The sequence below is a fragment of the Gouania willdenowi genome, chromosome 7 (genome assembly GCF_900634775.1).
Source record: "Gouania willdenowi chromosome 7, fGouWil2.1, whole genome shotgun sequence".
Lineage (NCBI taxonomy): Eukaryota > Metazoa > Chordata > Actinopteri > Blenniiformes > Gobiesocidae > Gouania > Gouania willdenowi.
The window spans coordinates 11,216,175-11,235,466 of record NC_041050.1 but is presented as its reverse complement, the minus strand read 5'-3'; the positions used below and the strand labels follow the sequence as shown (position 1 = coordinate 11,235,466).

The 19,292-nt window shown below is 40.6% G+C and overlaps 1 protein-coding gene across 2 annotated transcripts; it reads right to left on the bottom strand.

Annotated features, from left to right (window-relative positions):
• Positions 1 to 5,984: 5,984 nt before the first annotated feature.
• LOC114466651 (YTH domain-containing family protein 1-like) lies at positions 5,985 to 18,781 on the bottom strand. 2 transcript variants are annotated; one of them, XM_028452264.1, is made up of 6 exons: positions 18,318 to 18,781; positions 17,052 to 17,076; positions 14,395 to 14,474; positions 12,643 to 14,286; positions 9,056 to 9,100; positions 5,985 to 8,933 (listed from the first exon to the last, which is right to left on the bottom strand). In XM_028452264.1, the coding sequence occupies exons 1-6, from the start codon at positions 18,342 to 18,344 to the stop codon at positions 8,907 to 8,909; spliced, it is 1,848 nt and encodes a 615-aa protein (XP_028308065.1). In that variant the 5' UTR covers positions 18,345 to 18,781; the 3' UTR covers positions 5,985 to 8,906. The 2 variants fall into 2 exon arrangements, with proteins under 2 accessions (XP_028308065.1, XP_028308064.1); XM_028452263.1 differs by lacking the exon at positions 18,318 to 18,781 and adding an exon at positions 17,552 to 18,306.
• Between the last annotated feature and the right edge of the window lie 511 nt (positions 18,782 to 19,292).

Sequence of the window (19,292 nt, the reverse complement as noted above, 5' to 3'; positions counted from 1 at the left end):
GAAAGTGATTTAAGAGGAAAATGCTTCTCTTTGATAAACTCGAGTTTTTAAAGGGAATTTTAGAAAATCTTTATAATGTGGTTTATTTGTTGTTGTGATATCTAATGGTTTTACATAAATCTGCTGTAGAAAAAAAGGCAAAAATATTCAAATTGAGCAAAAAAAAAACAATTTCAAAAAATGTAATTAAATAAAAATTTGTATCAGAAAAATGGACCGCATATGTTGATTTAAATGGTATTTATTGTGTTTTAAACCCAGAATGATGCGCGTGGCTTGTGTTGACAACATTGAAGTATAAAGTGCACGGCCTGCTGACCTCTTCCTCCTCCTGATCAACGGGCCCAAGCGGATGCCCAGCTGTGCTTTTTCAGGCCTTCAACAGCATTTTGGAAATCGACATGATTCCCTGGGAAAGTTTTTTTTTTTTTTATCTCTGAAGCATTGGATATGTTAGTCATCATTTTCAAACTGCCCTAATATTTTTTTTTGATTCAGTTATTTATTTTATTATTATTATATCAGGGTTTAATAAACATCTTTTTTATTGAGAATATAATTTTTTATTACATTTTCACATTTTTTTTTCCAATGGTTGGAAATAAATGTTTTATCTTATTTTTTTATTTATTTTATTTTATTTTTTGCAGCTTTCCTCGAAATTAGACGCAACGTCTGCACATATTTCGTATTGCGGTTATAGTTTTATGGTTTGGGGAGAATTACGCGCATTTCTTCTCCTCTTTGCGCAGTTTGCGCACTGCAGAGCAGTACTATAATAACGCTGCACACGTCACAAACAGACCTTCCAACCTGAGAGGGAAGTCTGCTGTACCTGCTCACAAACGTGGTAGGGATTTTAAAACATCCTGCACATTTATGTGACGATGTGCATCTTCATATATGGGAATAGTTTAGTTTCCCAGCCTTGCTCAAAAGTTCAGGGGCCGCATTTCGCTCTCTGCTCTCTTTTGTTGGGCATATTGTAGGGGGCTGTGAGTTGAGATTGGGGTGGGGGGTGTAACGAGGGGGCTTCGACCCCCCGATGGGGGGTGCATTTGCTGTCCAAAGACCGTTAGACAGTGGCTGAATGAATGGGGCCTGAATGTCATTGTAATGCACAGGGACAACTCCCCCTTCATTCAGGCTTAAGATGTGGAGGCCGCTCTGCTCGGCAGAGGGAGAGACTTGGAGGAAGAAAAAAACAAAAAAAAAAAAAAAAACGGCTCAGATTCAATTGAACCCTCCAACTCGATAACGGTGCTTCTCGTGCATGTGGAGGATTTTTTTTTTTTTTTTTTTTTTTGTACCTAAAGTTTAGGCTTCTTTGCTGCTGCGTTTGTTGCGTTTACGCAGAGGAAACCCTAAAGATGGACATAACGTGTGATGCGCGCACTTTGTGGATATCTGCAGCAGCATGTCTGCAACGACCAGAGAGAAGGAAGGAAGGCAGTGAACAAAGGAGGCCATGCCCGAGGAGGATGTACCAGTGTGGGCTAGTGTTGGGCCATGAGGACGCGTCTCCTGGAGCAGGTGCACATGGCCGCACTGCAGCTTTTGGCTTCCTTACATTTTCCTCTTTTTTTTTTTTTTTTAAATGCAGTCCTTCACGCACGCAGGCCTTACGCGCACGTCAATGGAATCACTGCCGTCGAAGCTGATCAGATGAAGACTGTATATGACCATGCATTTGTAGCGGCATTATGCATATTTCGTAAAAAAAAATAAATAATAATAATATTGTTGTTACCCCCCAAAAAGAGCGCATTTGAGATTTTATAGGCGCAGCCAGCGAGGGTGGGAGCTGGTTTCATCCTGACGGTCCCTCCTCCAGATCTCTTTGTTCATCCAACAGTGGGAGGTATACACACGATTTATGGAGGACAGACGAAACGTTATTTTAAAAAAAAATCAAGTGAATTGAAATATTCCTGAAGGATCCCGTGCCCTAAATAATCCTTAGATTGTCTCAATTAGCACTTATGTATGTCGGATAAAATCCATCTGTTTAGATTTAATACCACTCAGTGGAAAACTTAATTACAGAATTGTATTCACCAAAAATAATTATATCTTTTTAGTAATATAAATAGAAGCCAAATTCAGTGCATCAAAGCAACCTGTGAAATATTTAAGTGGCTTTTTTATTTTATTTTTTTTTAAACAAATGAACCAAAACTTTCACACCAAAGACTATAGGATGATTTAAACATGTTTTATTATTATTATTATTATTATTATTGTAGATAAGTTGTCCCTATCATGTTGGTGCATCTGCTACAGAATAAGTTACCATTTGTACCTTTAAATTATTTGACCTGAATAATGTGTTAGCGCAGACATAAAATGGTAAATGTGATCAAATAATGTTGTGTAGCAGATTCAAGACAAATGTGCATTTGCAAAGGAATTATTTATAGATCAGATATTTATCTGAGTCGTGGACTGTCAGTGATGTGTGTTTGTTTTTTAGGCCACAAACAGACTTATGAACACAGCACAAGCACAGACAACTATGATAGAAACGTCATTTAACACAGAGTTTAAGAGCAGGGCTGTAGGTGACACCACTTCTATTCTGGTTCTGTGTGTGTACTGTGCTGCTCCCATCCTCATTATCCGTGCGCTTTACCAGTGCTGTGACTGTGAACCAGTGCGTGCGTTTCATGCATGCGCGTTGCAGAAAGTCGGGTCGGTGGTTTCAAGGGCATTTGGGGCTGATAAGATTTGGTTTTAATGGGGGATTGTAGGGAGGGAGGGGAGGGGGGGGGGGGGGGGGGGGTAGGTTAAGGGGGGGTTGGCTTGGGCCCTGGTCCATGACGTCATTGTGCGCCCATGTAATCCTCTTGCTCTGTAGCCCAATCAGCGGAGACTCGCAATTGTCTAGGATGGGAAGAGAGGGGCGCGGAGACAGTGGATCACACAGCCCGCTGAGAGAGAGAGGGAGAGAGAGAGCGCGAAGGGGGAGAAAGGGGGGAGCATCCAGGGCTGGATTGTGCTTGAAAATGGGTCAGATTAAAAAGACACGGAGCCGGCTGACTCTTGGAGTAATAGACAGAGGAGAGGAAGCCATTTTGCTTCCTCAAAGAAAGGAGAAAACCAGCCTCCCCGCAGGTGCAGAGACACAGAAGAGCGATGTGGGTTTTTCTGAAGAGTAACCTCGTGTAAAAGCAGCCGTGGGAGAGGACAGAGGACAGAGAAGCACCCAGGGCGTCGATGGTGGAAGGACTGGATGAGCGGATTCGCGCAGTGTAAAGTGGAACATACAGTTCTGTTCTCCATGGGACACGTAAAGCCTTCTGATGTGCTTCCACCTTCCTTTTTTTATTTTGTTTTTCCACCTTCATCGTTGGTGTGTCAGGCAGGCTATAACGTGCAGCTTCACCTGTCAGGCGCTGCGTAAAGACGCACGGCCACAGGATTGGACCGCGCTCCGGTGGTGAGGTGCAACGTTTGTGATTGTGAACCGCGCGCTCAGCGCAGCGGGGGGGGGGGGGGGGGGGGGGGGGGGTTGGTTGGTGCGGAACTGTGATGTCGCAGCGATGTCAATGTGTCTTGATTGCGTGTAGCAGAGAGTGCACGGCGGCGCGCTTTATGGCGTGTGTGTGTGTGCAGGATATAAATCGGATTTACGTGCGTGTATTCGTGCGTGCGTGTTCAAAATCGGCTTCGAGGTTTTGAGTTCACGTTTGCGGTGGCTTCTGTTTGCGTGTGAGTGTGCGTGCGTGCGTGCGCGGTTGCTGTTACTGCTGCGCTCTAATCGTGCAGTCTTTGCCCTGAGCGCGTGGACGTCAGAGCAGATCCATCTGCAGTGCGAGGAGGAGAGTTTTTCCTTAAACCGGGGGTTGTCACTCTGCGTGTTCACAGCGGACCTTGATTTAATGTCTAAACAATTAAGGCACGCGGTGAATGCCAAGAGAGGAATCCGTAGCGCATCATGTTTGAACCAGCTTTCAGCAGAACCACGCGCCTTAATCCTCCTGACGCTACGATTAATGCAGGCCCGGTTCCAATAGTCAGCTGTGTGTGTGTGTGTGTGTGTGTGTGTGTGTGTGTGTGTGTGTGTGTGTGTGTGTGTGTGTGTGTGTGTGTGTGTGTGTGTGTGTGTGTGTGTGTGTGTGTGTGTACACGGACACAGTGCGCACTTTAATAGACTGTTATTGAGCCAAATTGGATAGACCTACTTAACGTTTCCATTGCGTTCCTGATCAGACTTGTGGGTTTTAAATTGCAAAAAAAAAAAAAAAAGCATGAATGGTTTGTGACGTTTTAGTGTCAAATAGCAATTGGGATGCTGTAGTGTTGTCAAATGCCTAAACATGATGACAAATACGAGATCTTCTGGATTTTCAAGCTGTGGATATTTTTTACAAGATTTATCGTTGCTATTTTTGCGCCTTTAGATTTTGCGCATTGGAAAATGAAATAAGATGTGACACAAATCAGCAATTAAAAAAAAAAAAAAAAAAATGAGGGTATGTAAAATGCACAGGTTCGTGTTTTTGCGCGGATTGTCTTAAAAGTAAAAATATTTCTTCTTTTTCAGCCTCATCCTCTTAAATACGCTTGTATCATCATCGTATCGATAGTTCTTTAATAAAAACAAAAAGAAAAAAAAAAACCCGATTTAGATCATTTGTAACAAAAGTAAAATGTGACTATTCAATGTGGCCTGCAGTGGTAAACGTCCTCCATGCGTGTCAGAACTGAGGCCCGCAGTAGAGGCTGGAGGGACATTGATGATGAGGATGGCTGCAGTCTGTACGTTCAGATGGAAGCAGCTTTAACAGGAAACGTGTTTTGGCGCCACCTACAGGCATCTCTCTGCAATGCATATCGTACGTTGCACCGAGAGCGCAAGGTGCAAATGTAACAATGTTTCTAGTTGAATTTTACAGTTTAATAACGTTTCACTTCGTTGGATGATTTATTTTTTAAAGGTTTATATTTCAAGCACAACACTGTCACTTGATAAATCTCACGTTCAGGGTTTCAGATGATGGTTTTGTTTGGAGAATATTTAAATCCAGCTCATAGTTTTGATTGAAGTCACATTAACCTTGAGGTAAATTAAATTAAACTCGATTTAAAAAAAAAAGGTAACTTAATCTCCTACCTGCAGGTTCCTCCTACATTAAAATCTCGATCCAGGTTCTTAGAAGTTGTTTCACTAACAGCACTTAATTAAAATACCCTTAAACACCCCATAAAACACAACAATTCTGTAACATAGCCAACCGAGCTCTGATTAAGTGATCAAATTTAATTATAAAGCAGTTTCTTCCTTCTACTGTGAAATGTTTGATTAATGTTTTGCAATAATGTGACAAATAAAAGCTTTGTTGCCACTTCTTCCTTGTTCTTGTCATTCATTTTATTTTATTTTTTAAACAAATAACTGCACAAATGTTGCCGAATTCTTTTTACCTTTACACACGTGTGTAAAGGTTTGTGATGTGCAATTTAAAATGACAAAGGAGTATGTTGTCATGTAGAACTGCACTAAAAATATTCTATCGATTTGTAACCACTAAAACTATTCAAGCATGATGTGTTGTGAACTTGTTGTAAATCAGTTGTTATTTTAAACATAAATAACAGTTTATCTGCTGCAAATAACAAGAATTTCAAATGATTTGTTCAATGGCAGCTTCATCGAAAGAGAAATCAGCACCATGGACAGCTCCCAATCAGAGAATGAGAATGTGGCTCCTTCAGCTGCATGTAAATAAATGTAATTGATTTTGGAGCATGTATCAATAAATGACATAATATTCAGATATAGGCCTTTGAAGGTGTCACTGATTTGTAGGTCCCTGTTTGGATCACGGCATACAGACGTTTGCGTTTGTCGCTCACACACACACACACACAACTTCACTTTAGCAGCACACACATACCTACACCTCCACATTAATCTATTTTACTCTGCGCTAACTTAAATTATCCTTATGACAGCAAAATAAACCAGATCCAGACAAAAGGATTTTTGATCGGACACTTTATTAAGGCTGGATTTCTTCTACAGAAAAACCAAGATGGGTCTTTTTCAACAAGGTACGCCCACTTCAGTTGTGGTTTATAAGATATTCAAAGTTTTAGTTTAATTTATTTTAGTATATAGATCCTTCTATAGTGTTGATAAATATACGTTCATGGCTGACCCGACACCCCACTCACAGCAGACGTCCTCCAACAGCTATTGGTTAAAGTGAACGTAAGCCCTGAATCTGCACTTGGAATCACGTTATGCTTCCTGAGGCTAAGACGGCTGTGACAGTGACACAGACTTTGATCGCGTTCTTCAGCTTCCCGAACTTGCTTACACCTGTGAGGGCCAAACGACTGAGTAGCTTTCACCGTATTGCTTGGATCGAACCCAGCAGTGCAGGTAAGAAGGTGGTGAAAAAAAAAAAGAAAGGCTACTGTTGAGAGGTCAAGTTCTCTTGGTCAAGGGAGGAGACAAACTGGCCAGGAACACAATGCACTCATTTACCTGCGTTAACACGTACAGCTTTAACAGACTCCAGGCTCACCGCTCATACACTATCTACCGTGACTAAACAGCTTGATGTGCTATATATATACCATAACCAGAATGACAGATAAATATATTTGATCATCTCAAGCAGAAAATCAAAGTTAATTTGGTTTCTGAGGCTCAACCCTGATAAATCTTCAACCCAAATTAAACAAAATTGTCTTTAAAACAAAAGTAAGCGGCGGTGTACCTGTGTCACTGCGACCTAGAAATACAGAAATAATTACCGTAGCCTAATAGCTCCAGTTCACCGTAGACATCATCCACTTTCTTTTTGAACGCACTGAAATCAGCGCGCTCTGCGTATCTGCATATTTAAAAGGCAAAGAAAACAGGGGAACACTTTACTTTGAAGTTTTATACATAAAGGCCGTCATTATTAGGGGTGTAAAGATTAATCGATTGATCAATGATTTAGTCAAATCGATCTCAAGTATAAACATTGATTAACATCGCCATTTTGCCTTCCGCTTTCATTTTTTTGCTAAAACACCAAACCTTAGTTGGTGAGAAAAAAGGTTTTTCCAAGAATGTTTTTCATGTAAATGCCGGCAATAAAATTCTCAATATGTATCAATATTGTTTTCCTTTAATGTGTAACAAAAAATAAATAAATTCTTGTCTGATGACAATCACAGGCCTCTAAATGGAATCATGGCAGGCTATGTGACATCGGCAAATATTGAATCGTTCTGATAATTGTATCAGAATGAGACAGATGACTTACACCCCTAGTCATTATCATTAAGTTGTCATTAAGTTTCGTTCGATACCCTACACCCTAACCACCCCCACTAGATCCCGCCACCTAACCCTAAAAATGCCAACATAGTTCCAAAGGTGTCATCATTTAAGCAAACAACACTTAATGACAGCCTTTGACACCTTATTCATGCTAATGACAGTGTAATGTCTACATCATGTATAAAACGTCAAGTGTTACCAAAAACAGCATTCCCATATTTAGGACAAGCTGCAGGTTGTTAAATATACCTTTCTAAATATCCTAAAGTTGTTATTTTTGTCATTTAAATATTTAGGAGAACTTCCCCGTGTCGTGATCAGTGTTTTCAGTCTAAACTTATTTCCCAAAAAACACACAGAAACCAGATTTCATTCTTATTTCTTCTTACTTGATATTAAATCAGTTACATTAAATTTTAGGTTATACATTTTTAGGCTTTCTCCATGAATATATAGGCTCCTACATTAAAGCTTAGAATCACGACAAACATGGTAGACCAAAAAAAAAAAAAAGAAATTCAACGAAAACAGGATTAAGACAGAATGACGGTGAATGGACAAATATGTGAACCCTCCCCCTTCTTTTTTGTGGAACAAAATCGCAACGGCATCAATTCATTCAATGTGGCAGATACATCATTACATAAGTTTAGTAAAGCAATTAAAAATGGTGATGCGACAGTTCTCACAGACTTGGGTTGTGTACACATGATGAAACACAGAAAAAGACCCCCATTCTAGACCAACATAGACAGAAAGCAAAGCGTAGGGGTGCGAACAATGGCAATCGTACAATTTTCTGATTTGAACGGTGAGAGTTCTGGCTGTGGACAACACACCCGCTAAAACTTTCCCAGAGGCCTTTTTTTTTTTTGCAGCTCCTCCTCTGAAATGTCTCGAGTCCCGTGTGACTTCACACTATCCCTGATTTCTCCAGCAGTGTCACTGTTTGAGCAGTACTTTTTGAGAAGTCACCAAATAATTAGGGAAAAGAAGAAGAAAAGAAAAAAGACATTAAGGCTCCAGAAAACAGGTTTTCTGAAATGAAAACTCTCAGTAGTACACCCAAAAAAATAGAGATTTTGTTGATTTGAATGAAAAATAAACTATTGAAGTTTATCAAACAGTTCCACTATTGCCTTCGGGATCCTCCAACCCTGTTGGCACAGTTAAACCTCTGTAGCATGGCAATGTTGCCCCCACATGGACAAAAAGGGGCAGGACACATCCGTTCCTGATTGTACTGAAAATATAAAGTGGCAGATATTTTGTTTTTCACCGTGGTGCAGTCGAACTCTGACTCCAATTGGAAAGAGGAGGGAGTGGGTGAAGAGAGTGTGGTGAAAAGGGAAGAATGTGTTCAAAAAATAACTTCAACTAAAAAGTGAGGTGGCAGCTAGGTAATACATCAAATCAGCTTGTTAATCCCTGCACAAGAGGTGGTGGTACATGGGGCAGAAAAAGCACAAGTCTCGACACTGGCAGAGATCGACCTGGGGTTAAATAGGGAGAAAAAGAAAAAAAAAAAAAGAAGAAGGGCTTGGTCGCATTTTCATATTCTTCTGTCTTTTTATAATCAAGTCCTAACGTAACTGTTGATCAAGCCATGAATAAATGTCTTCTATTGTTTACTCCTGTTTTGGCGCTCCTGTTTAGGGGAAGAAAAAAGAAGATTACATTGGAGAAACGCTCTAAAGATATTGAATCAAAGTACAGAAAAATAATTACATTTTATCATCAAAACAACAAGAAAACAAGACAAATGCGTACCTGATCCAACCGAGAGCGGCTCTGTATTGGAGCAGGTTCAAAAGTCTGTCAAAAAGAGAATCAGTCAAACCATGAAAATTATAATGAACCATTAGTGAACGTGAACAAAAACTTTCATTGTTAAAGGCTGTGTTCAAAATGTCATACTACTCATACTAAGTCTGACGTCAAATTTAATATGTAGTGTATAGATAGTATGGATAGACTGCATATGCGAGAAATACCTGGATGTACACTATATCAGGACATTTTTTAAGTATGCACGGTGGGCACACTAGTTATACTCATTGCGAGCGGAACGTAAAATCGTCCTGGGACCGGCTTCAATCTGTAAGTCAAACATCCCCTTTTCAAAACAAAAGCATCTCTTCTCGTCTTCCATTAGTTTTAACGCTTTTGTAAATAGGGATTTTGTTTTGAAGTAAAGGAGGGTTAACAAACTCTGAGTTTATCCATAAACTCTGGGTCAACAAACCCCGCAATGGGAAACTCTGGGTATAGGATTCCATTACGGCTGGTATGAAGTGGGTCAATCAGTGTGTGAACCTTGGGCTACTTACGTGCACGCGCGCGATAAAAAGCCATCATCAATGGATCAGAGAATACTCAAACTGCCATGACAGCCAAACGGAAAAGATTGATTTATTTACCCTAATGGGTGAAATAAGCCGGTGTTTGAGGAATATGAGCCTGTTCTAAAGGTGCGTTCAGTCTTCAGTGGTTATAGTGGCTTGAATCACCCGTAATTAGTCACACTTTTTGGTCGCTTCATCACTTTATCGCTTCAGTGACATGATGAGCGGTGAATAATATGAATAAAATGTGTTTGAGGAGACGTGTCAGCAACATAGGATGGCTGCATAGAGAGCCCTCCTGTTACACTGGATATAAAGACAGTGACTGCCGCTTGATATCGAATCATTTACATTAATTCTTAATGTGATATTGTCGCCAGAGTCATCTCCATGTCCTAAAAAATGTCATGAAAAAACACTGAAGTGGGATGCGAACCTGCAACCCATCGTTTCAATTTACCACGCCATCATACCTTCATAGATGCGTAACCTACAGATTTGACTATATAACAATATAAAACAACAATCAAGCCTTAAAAGTAGATTCATTTAAATTGTCATCTCCTCCTTTATATTATCCACAGGTTTGTATTCAGTGAACTTTACTACAGACATCAGTATAGGTGTTTTAATGCAGATCAACCTCCCAGTGTCTTTCACTAAATGATCTGCATCCACAATGTTAGAAAGAAAACTACCGTTTAATTAAAAAAAAAAAAAAAAACATTAGAAATGATGTGAACACGTCTGTGGTGTGTGATGTTACTAATGTGTTTCAGAGAAGAGTGTTAAGGTACAATAAAGTGTTCAGAAACGGTGTTCAGGTGGGCGGAGCCAAGGAGAAACCCAGGGTTTCTTTGATAAAACCTGCCAGCGACCAGGTTTAGTTCACAGACAATGTTGCCATGGTAACATACTCAGAGAAGAACATACCTCGCGTTTAGGAATGAGATACTAAGAATTTCCCTCATTTGAGCCCAAAAACAGAGTTTGAACGTAACCCGCTTTATGGAATAATAAGGTGTATACGTGAGTTTTATGGATCAAATGACCACGTTGATGTTCTACTTGGTCATTTTCTCGCTTAAAATGCTATCAGAACTTTCAAAGGTGGAGAAAAAATTTATATATATATATTATTTATACATTAGCAGCAGTACAATGTCCAATTTCCATTTTTTTCTGGGTTATATAATGGCCAACCACATGTGTCTTGTCCACAAAATACCAGTAATATGTTACACATTTGCAGCAGTGAAATGTCCCATTTCCATATTTTTTGGTTTATATGGGTTACTATACCAGTAGTATGTGTTTATATTAGGGATGTAACGATTAATCGTAAGGCAGTTAAAAATCGATTCATAGGTATCACGGTTGATATCGATTTTCTGACAATTGAATCGCAGTACTTTTTTTAACCAGCAGAGGGCACTATCCGGAAGTGTTGGCGGCGGGCGGAGTCTGCTAATACTTTCTTTCTGGCCACCTTCTACTCTTAAATATGTTAATAAATGATTCATTACCCCTTTAACACCGAAAGAATATCTGTAATATTACTTGAATATCTGTAAATGTCACGTTTTTCTATTAGCCCTGTCTGCTAGCAAAGCTTCTCTTCTTCACTGCAAGACATCTGCATGCCAACCGACCACTGGGTAACCAGCGCCCTCTGCTGGTCCAAACAAATATGACGTAAATTTTTTTTTTTTTTAAGTCCAATTGTTAATTGTTTATTATAGAACCAGAATTTTAATTAATAGGCTTCATTTTCATTTGTATTATTCCTTTATTTATTTAATTCAAGATTTATTTTTAGTTAAATTGCATTGTTTTGAATAGTTTATCAAGGAATTCTTTTGACAATGAAAAATAAAAGGAAAATAACACTCTTTTCTAGTTTTTTTCCCAAAAAAAAAAATTTGTCTACAGTCCCATTTTGTAAATGAAAAAAATTGTGAGAGAATCGTATCGTGAACCCAGTATCGTGAATCGAATCGTATCGGGAGTTGAGTGAATTGTTACATCCCTAGTTTATATGTATATTTATACCCTCGGAAATACCCGGACCTGATGATGAGCTGCTACACTCCGTTACAGTCCCGCTGTCGGCTGAGCAAAGAGAAGTCCTGACGGTCATGTTGTCCTCTTCCTCCATGAGTTCTCTGTGGTGTTGTCCATATACATCAGGTAACGCCAACTCTGAACTTTTCATCGGCTAACGAGCACTTCTGACACCGCTATCATTGCAGAATGCGTATGTTTATATGCCTTAAAGCGTTGCGCGGTGCCAATGTCATCACATTTTGCGCGCGGGTCGAGTTGTGTGTGCGCATGCGCGGCCCACCGTGCCAATCTGGCACACTGTTTGGACCACCTCTTCCAGCAGGACCATCGGGCTGTCACCCCCCCCCCCCCCCCCGTGGTGCAGTTCACACCTACGCAGGCCAGACAATGGCCCCCATGGTTTCACACATGCACAAAGCTGGTTAGGAACAGCCCCGGTTGCCAGAGTGAGTACACCCTTAAACACCGCCTAAACTGCCAAAAAAACTACGCAAATCATCACTGACTCTTAAATACAGAGCCACCAGTGCCCGTTTAACTTCACGGTGTCTACTCTGTGGATCTCCGTGAAAAAATTGACGTCATCACGTATTTGCGACGTAAGAGGAACCGATAAGCGGAATTGACAGGCAAGCAAACAAACGATTCCTAGGAATTGGATTAGTGGGAACCGGTTATCAAAATAAGAACTGGTTTTTGATTCCCATCCCTACTGCTACCCTTCCTATTATTTTATTCTCTAATTAATGTCAAACCATAAAAATGTGGTATTTAATACATGCTTTTGGCTAGTATCCCTTCAGACTATACAGTATCTATCAAGTAGCTGAAGTTAATGACCCCTGTAGTAGACAGTATGTACTCATTGAGTGTGTAGTACGTCAGTATGCGATTTCAAACATAGCCCACAACTTTGAAAAAACTAAAATGGACAACATTACACACCTTGCGAACTTCCTCCTCCTCTTCCTGCCGCTTCTCGTAATGGGAGAAATCATCAAAGATGGAGGTGGTGTGTTTGTAGGTGGCGATGATCTTCAGCACCTGCTTGGCCTTTTCCAGAGGAACCTCCTGGGTGTCACGGGAGTTGGTGACGGGCTTGTTGTCGTTGTTTTCCAGGCGAATGTGGCGCAGCTGGCTATTAGGCACGTCCTTAACAAACAACCAGTTCACGTCAAACTTGCCCTTCCACTTGTCCTGCGCCCAAACACCAGCACTGGTTCCATAGTCCACTGGTGAACGCATCTCTGCCACACCGCAGAAATGACCACTGCCATTAACGCTGAACAGCAAATAGACGGGACCTTTGGAGTTCATGGTTCTGAAAGCTGAGTCCAGTCGCTTGTTGCCGTGCTCCGTGCTGCACCAGATAGAGTACTTGATGGAGCGGTGGATGTCATCCTCGGAGTAGCTCTTAATAATGAAAACACGGCCGTTCTTCAGGTTCCAGTCGAACTCCTTGGGGTTGTAGCTGTGGGCGGCGCGCAGCTTATCCAGCACAGGGTGGGACTCTGCACCAGGTCCCTGGCTGGCAGACGTCTGGGGGCCGTTGTTGCCCCCTCCAACCACACCCATCATCCCAGTAGCATCGTGAACGGGACCCTGCCCGTAGCCTTGGTTGCGGTTACGAGGGGCGATCCAACGGGTTTGGGGTTGGGGGGGCTGGGTGTGGTTTTGGTAGGGTTGAGGTGGGGGCTGGTGGTGCTGATGATGATGATGATGATGTGGGGGTTGGGGTTGTAAGGCCATAGGCTGCATCTGGGGTTGCACTAAGGACTGGGGAGGTGGGGGCTGCATGGGGGGTTGAGGTTGCATGCCATGAGTGAGGCCAAGAGCTTGCTGCTGCTGCAGGGGAGCTGGAGCTACTTTAGTCACCGGGCCTTTGTCCCAGGTCCCAATGTTCATGTTGTGTTTAATGGGTGGTGGGGGGAGGGCCCCACCTGGGTTAGGCATCCCTGGCTTCACCTTAGTTTTCAGCTGCTGGGGCTTAGCAGGTTTGCTGGCAATGGCAGCCCAGGAGGTGGGTTTGGGTGGTGGCATCCCGATAGGCGTGGCTCCGTTACCAGTCGGTGCCACCACGGGTCCCCCGATCACAGACCCCACCGCCTTCACCCCCGAACCCTGACCCGTGACATCGCCACCAATCTTCAAACCAACCATGCCCTGCTCCAGGCTGTTCATACCAGGGGCTTTGTTCAGGGTGTCACTGTGAAAGCCCGTCTGACCATCAGGCACCAAGGTGCCCCCGAGGGAGCTGGGTGGGTAGCTATAACTGCCACCGTAGGCTGAACTTTGAGTCTGCTGGCCCTGAGAGCCACTCGTGCCCCAAGCAGAGAAGGCAGGGTTTTCAGGGAAAAAGTTAAACCTATGGGGGTAGATACTGCTGCCCAGGCCCCCGGGCTGTCCAAACACTGTGTCCGGCATAAAGTGATGGTCTCCATTACTCAAGGGTCCATAAGGGGTGATGTATGGAATAGGGGGGTCCCCTCCTGTGGACCAGGGTGCCTCACTGAGGGGATATGGAAATCCAATGGAAGGAGCATAGTAGCTGGACAGGTAGGGGTCGGTCATAGACTGGTAGCTGTTGTTCTAAAGGAATGAAAAACCACAAGAAAATCAGTTTCACCCTAACAATTCTGATAAGAGAATAATAGTATCCCCTATGAAGTATAATTTGATAAATGTTGCCGACAGTACCTGAGTAGATTGACCAGTGAGGTACGGCTCAAAATCGTTGTCATGGACAGTCTCCTTCTGATGCAATGAACCATTTTGCACTACAAACAAAACAAAACATCAAATGAAAAACACACAGTTACAGAATGTGTTTTTTAGAGAAAGATGAGTGTGGTGATGAATACATAATTTGTTTTTTTCTCTGTACACTTGAACAACTGAACTTTTAATCACAAAATGTTGGAAATACTATTTAAATCTGGAAGCTGGACAAATGTAATAAGAATTGAAACAAAAATCACCTTGATAACTAAGTCAAGTTGTCTCATTGTTGTTGTTTCTAGTATTAGCATTGAGCATATAATTGATCTGATCAAATATCCAAAACTATCGAAAAACTGCAACTTCAAACTTATTGGAAACCTTAAGAGCTGAACTAAATAATTGGTGAAGCAGATTATATGAAACAATTTTAATAATTACCGACTAATCCATATCAGATGACGAATCGTTCAGGCTGCAATATGTATAAACATTTTTGCTGTGTGGAAATTCTGTGGCTCTGGGAGTAGTGCATTAGATCATTGTTTACATTTTGCTTTTTTATTAAATGTATCCATGTTTGAGCAACTTTATTTTTTAATATTTATATTTTTACATTTTTTTTTTTTTTTTTTTTACCAGAAATACAGTTTGCATTAGTTTGCCTTGTCTTATTTATCAGTGGCTTTACAGTCCTTATGGAGACAGTGTAACCAAATAAAGTTCCTTTCTCTAAGATAGTGTTTTGATGAACATATTGTATACATTGTCCGTTTATTGTAATATGGACTACGTTTCTGGAATAAAGCCTATCCATCTATATTTGTGGAATATGGATGGGTGTGCCAATGTGAATATGAGTACAACATGAATATTACTGCATATTTGAATGAAACTGGCATTAATATCAAATATTTAAATGCCTTGTTTTTTGGTTCCTATATTTGCAAATTGAAAGGGACATTTTTTTTCCAAATACAAAATGTGTGCAGGACATTGAAAACACCTTTCAATACAGTGTTTTATTTAAAAGATGATTTTGTTGTAACAAGTCCCTCAGAAGCAACAATTAAGCAAAAAATCACTCCTAACTTCTGTGCACATGTTGTTTAGAAGTTAATGCTGTTAAGCAGTTTACTAACAATAATTCCAGTTATTTCCACTAGGTTGTGAGAGAACATGAAATTGAGCAAAATGTCTTGGAATGGTTCTTTTACAGTGCCAATAGTGGTGAACCTTCCCCACATAACCCACACCATGACGTTCTCTGGAGTTCATCAATATGACGAGGTATTAGGGCCACATTAAAATAGAATAAAAATCTGGACACTACAAGATTAAAGCCATAATATTTCCAGAATAAAGTTGTTATTTTATGAGAATAAAATGTAAATGTGGAGTATAGTGAGATTATTCTTAAGTTTCAAACGTCATTTTCACATGATCACTACACTGTTATCAGTATAAAGACTTTAAAGCGACTTTGCAGACATTAGCGTTTGTTTTTATGAAAAAACCAGACCGATTTGGCGCAAATAGCCTCTTTAGTGGAGGAGGAACTGGTTGGAAGTAGTCGATTTAAGGGATATCAGTGTTAGCTGCGTTCACTTCAACAGGGAATTCTAAGCGCTATACCGTTACGAGGTTTTTTAAGATACTCCTTTATTCTCATAAAATTATGACTACTCAAAATATAACAAATGTAATCTAAAAATATGACGGCTTTATTCTCATAGTGCTCACATTTCTTTTCATTTTAATGTGCCCCTAATACGCCGTCGTACATCAGAGCAAATATAGTGTAGAAATTTCAAGAACAACCAAAGGATGGAACTTAACATTGAGCCATGCTTAATTGTACTATATTGGTGTAAAAGATGCTTTCACACTCTCAGTAGTTTGTAAAAGTGGTGCGCGGACCCAGGTGTGTTACACATGTGGCCATTTCAGTGGTTGGAACAGCTGAATTGAATTATCTGTCAGGCTTGTGCACATTCACATTTTCCATAGCCACTCTGGCCTGGTATAGGCTGACTGTGACGGCTTCAGTTTGTCCAACACAACAAGAGGTAGGGCTGGGCAATATGGACCAAAACTCATCTCTGAATATATTTTTTCTCAAAATGGCGATATATGATATAAATCTCAACATTTTTTAATTAAAATAATGTCAGACCAGAATAACAATTCTGGGTTAAATTTTCAGATGAAAAATGCCACAGAGGCTCATTTATTAACCTTTTTCTACTCTAAGGGACAGCATGTGTGAGTGAGTTCTGTAGTGTTAGAACACACACAGAAACCCATTTAACTGTGCTTTTCATGCCGTTCTGAGAAGTAGCTAAAGCAGCACCTCCTAAAACTAATATATTAATACAAAATAAGCTATGATATATATATGGCGAGACTGTCATTTTCTATATTGCCAAAATAGAAATCTCAATATATCTTGAATCTTGATGTATTGCCTAGCTCTAACAAGACACAAATTCCAGTTACACCCTGATGGAAAGCCAGGTCATCACACTGAACCTCAACAAATCCAGAACAAGTTCAGTTACCAAATAACTGTTTGTAGTCTTAGTCAGTAATTAAATAATGAACCAAGGAAATTGTATGAATCATCTACAACTCACCTTTTGATGCTTGTCCCTTTGATCTCTATATTTAGGATTGAACAACAACAAAAAGAGATGAGAAACAAAAGCAGAGAGGGCAGTGTTAGACTCATGTATGGGTTTGGATTGAGCATAAGACTACTGTCTGAACAAATACAGTACAAACATTTACCCAACCCTTTCAAGTAAACAAAGACGTGATTAAAGCATTAAATCGGTCTTTTTTTTTCTTTTTTTGTGGTGCATTGGACTGTTTAAAGAAAAAAGTCACGTTGCATAGTTAAAACCACAGGCGGTGTTAAATCACGTACGAATTTGGCTAACTAACGAAATGTACATTTGTATTTAGTACAATATAACGTCAGAAACGTCGATTAAACTACGCAGTTCAACATATGAACCCGATCGTATCTACACAATAAGTCAGCCTAAACATTTATTGTCAATGTGTTAACGCTATCAGGCTTCAGCTTTTATGTACGCATCAATAGATAGATTATACGACCAAAATATGTTACCAAATACACAGCTCCAGTTAAACCAGTGCGAAAACGGTTTGGACCATCACTCAGAGGCGTCATTTCTTTAACAAGCCCAACAAAACTGGTTATAAAATCACGGATTTAGCGCTAACTTGCTAACTCCGTGCCCCTGCTGTTGTGGATCTACTAGTTTCGAATGTAATTAGTGACTAACTTCCGGGTGAGTCGGGAATTTAAGTTATGGAGGGTGTTATGGAAAAAGTAGCTTGACGCCACAATAGGTGAACTTTAATAATCACTAGGTTGAAATAAAACAACTACTGTTGCTAGCACCGTGGGATTGTATTAGCATACAAGTGCTATTTATTTAGTTAATTGTTTTACTTCGAAGCCTACAACTAAAATAAATAACATCAAAGAGCATTAATTAAAAAATAAAATTAAATGAAAATTAAGAGTTAGGACTGCAGTCTTATAACAAATCCAGATTTACAGTAGGTTATTTTTAGCTTCCTGTTTCCTGCGGTTCTTACGTGACACGTTCACAGTTCACACATTTTCACAACAAATCAAACGACACTAAACGAAGCAGCTAGAAACATAAACTTAGACAATTTGGCCCTAAATAGCAGTGCCCAGTGAATCAATCAAAAGTCGGTCACAAGCTCCTTTGGAAACCAGCACATCTCCAACACCGGTAACATGCTAGGTGCTAACTAGCGTTGCGCCGGGGAATAGTCATAGCCCAATAAATCGTTAGCAGGTAGCTAGCTGAGCTGAAGAGGTACATCGTCCTTCCTACCTGAGGGTCAATGCTTGTGGCAGACATAATTCATTAAGCAAGTCCGTGGATTTTCACAGGGCCTTAGCTTGTGACTGGATTTCACACCCCGTGATTAAAAGGCAAGTTCACAGCTCAGTAGCAGTTAGCCGTGAGGCTAGTTGGTGCCGCTTAGCGTGTGGCTAGCAGTGGCGGCGCAGGCTCAGCTGGAGATTTTCCGCTGTGTCCCAACTTCCACAGTTCAAGTGTGTCGCCTCGGATGGACCGAGACTGAGAAGCAGCAGAGTCCCGGTACTTCCAGGTGTTCGGTGTGTGTGCCGCTGAGTGGAGCTTTAAGGTTCGGGTAGCTTGCTGTCTTCAGTAGGCTCTTACTTTGTCTTTATTATTCCACAGAGAGAAAGAGCCCTGCTCAGCTACGTTAAAGCCCCGTTCACTTCCCCAATGGCTGCTGCTCCATCCGGGCGATGAACCGCTGCTGTAGTACACGCGGCTCCCCGCGGGGTGGCTCAACTTTCATCACTATTTTATTCAACAGCTCCAACATTTCTTTCAATCACTATAACAGAATATATGTATACATCCTCATCATTTAGAGTAACGGTCCTTAACCCTCCAGTTTTTGTGTTGTCTCATGTTAAACCTTGCTTTAATGGAGCGGTCAACTAAAAAATGTCATGTTTTCATGTACATTACATTATTTATTTATTTATTTTTACTACTTTTAGTTTTAGATTGTATTGAACTTAAGATTATTGTTAACATAGCACATTTTGAACCTTTATTTCTTATTTATGACAATATCATTGATAATTCTAAGCCAGTGTTTTTCAACCTTGTTGGTAGGACCCCATGGGGTCGCCTGGAATTTAAATGGGGTTTCCTGGAATGTCTATTGACTTCATGCGAAAAATAATTTAAAAAAAAAAATACTGATTAGAAATATTTTTTTTCAACGTATATACTTTAAATAAATAAATAAAACAACATGCAATCTTA

Bases quoted from the DNA above. Each gene is read 5' to 3' on its own strand.
- LOC114466651 (XM_028452263.1), bottom strand. From the start codon at position 17,614: ATGACGCCTCTGAGTGATGGTCCAAACCGTTTTCGCACTGGTTTAACT. The intron at 14,287-14,394 runs GTACTGTCGGCA...TCATTCCTTTAG, and splicing joins TCACTGGTCAATCTACTCAG to AACAACAGCTACCAGTCTAT. The intron at 9,101-12,642 runs GTGTGTAATGTT...TCTTTTTGACAG, and splicing joins AGGAGGAGGAAGTTCGCAAG to ACTTTTGAACCTGCTCCAAT.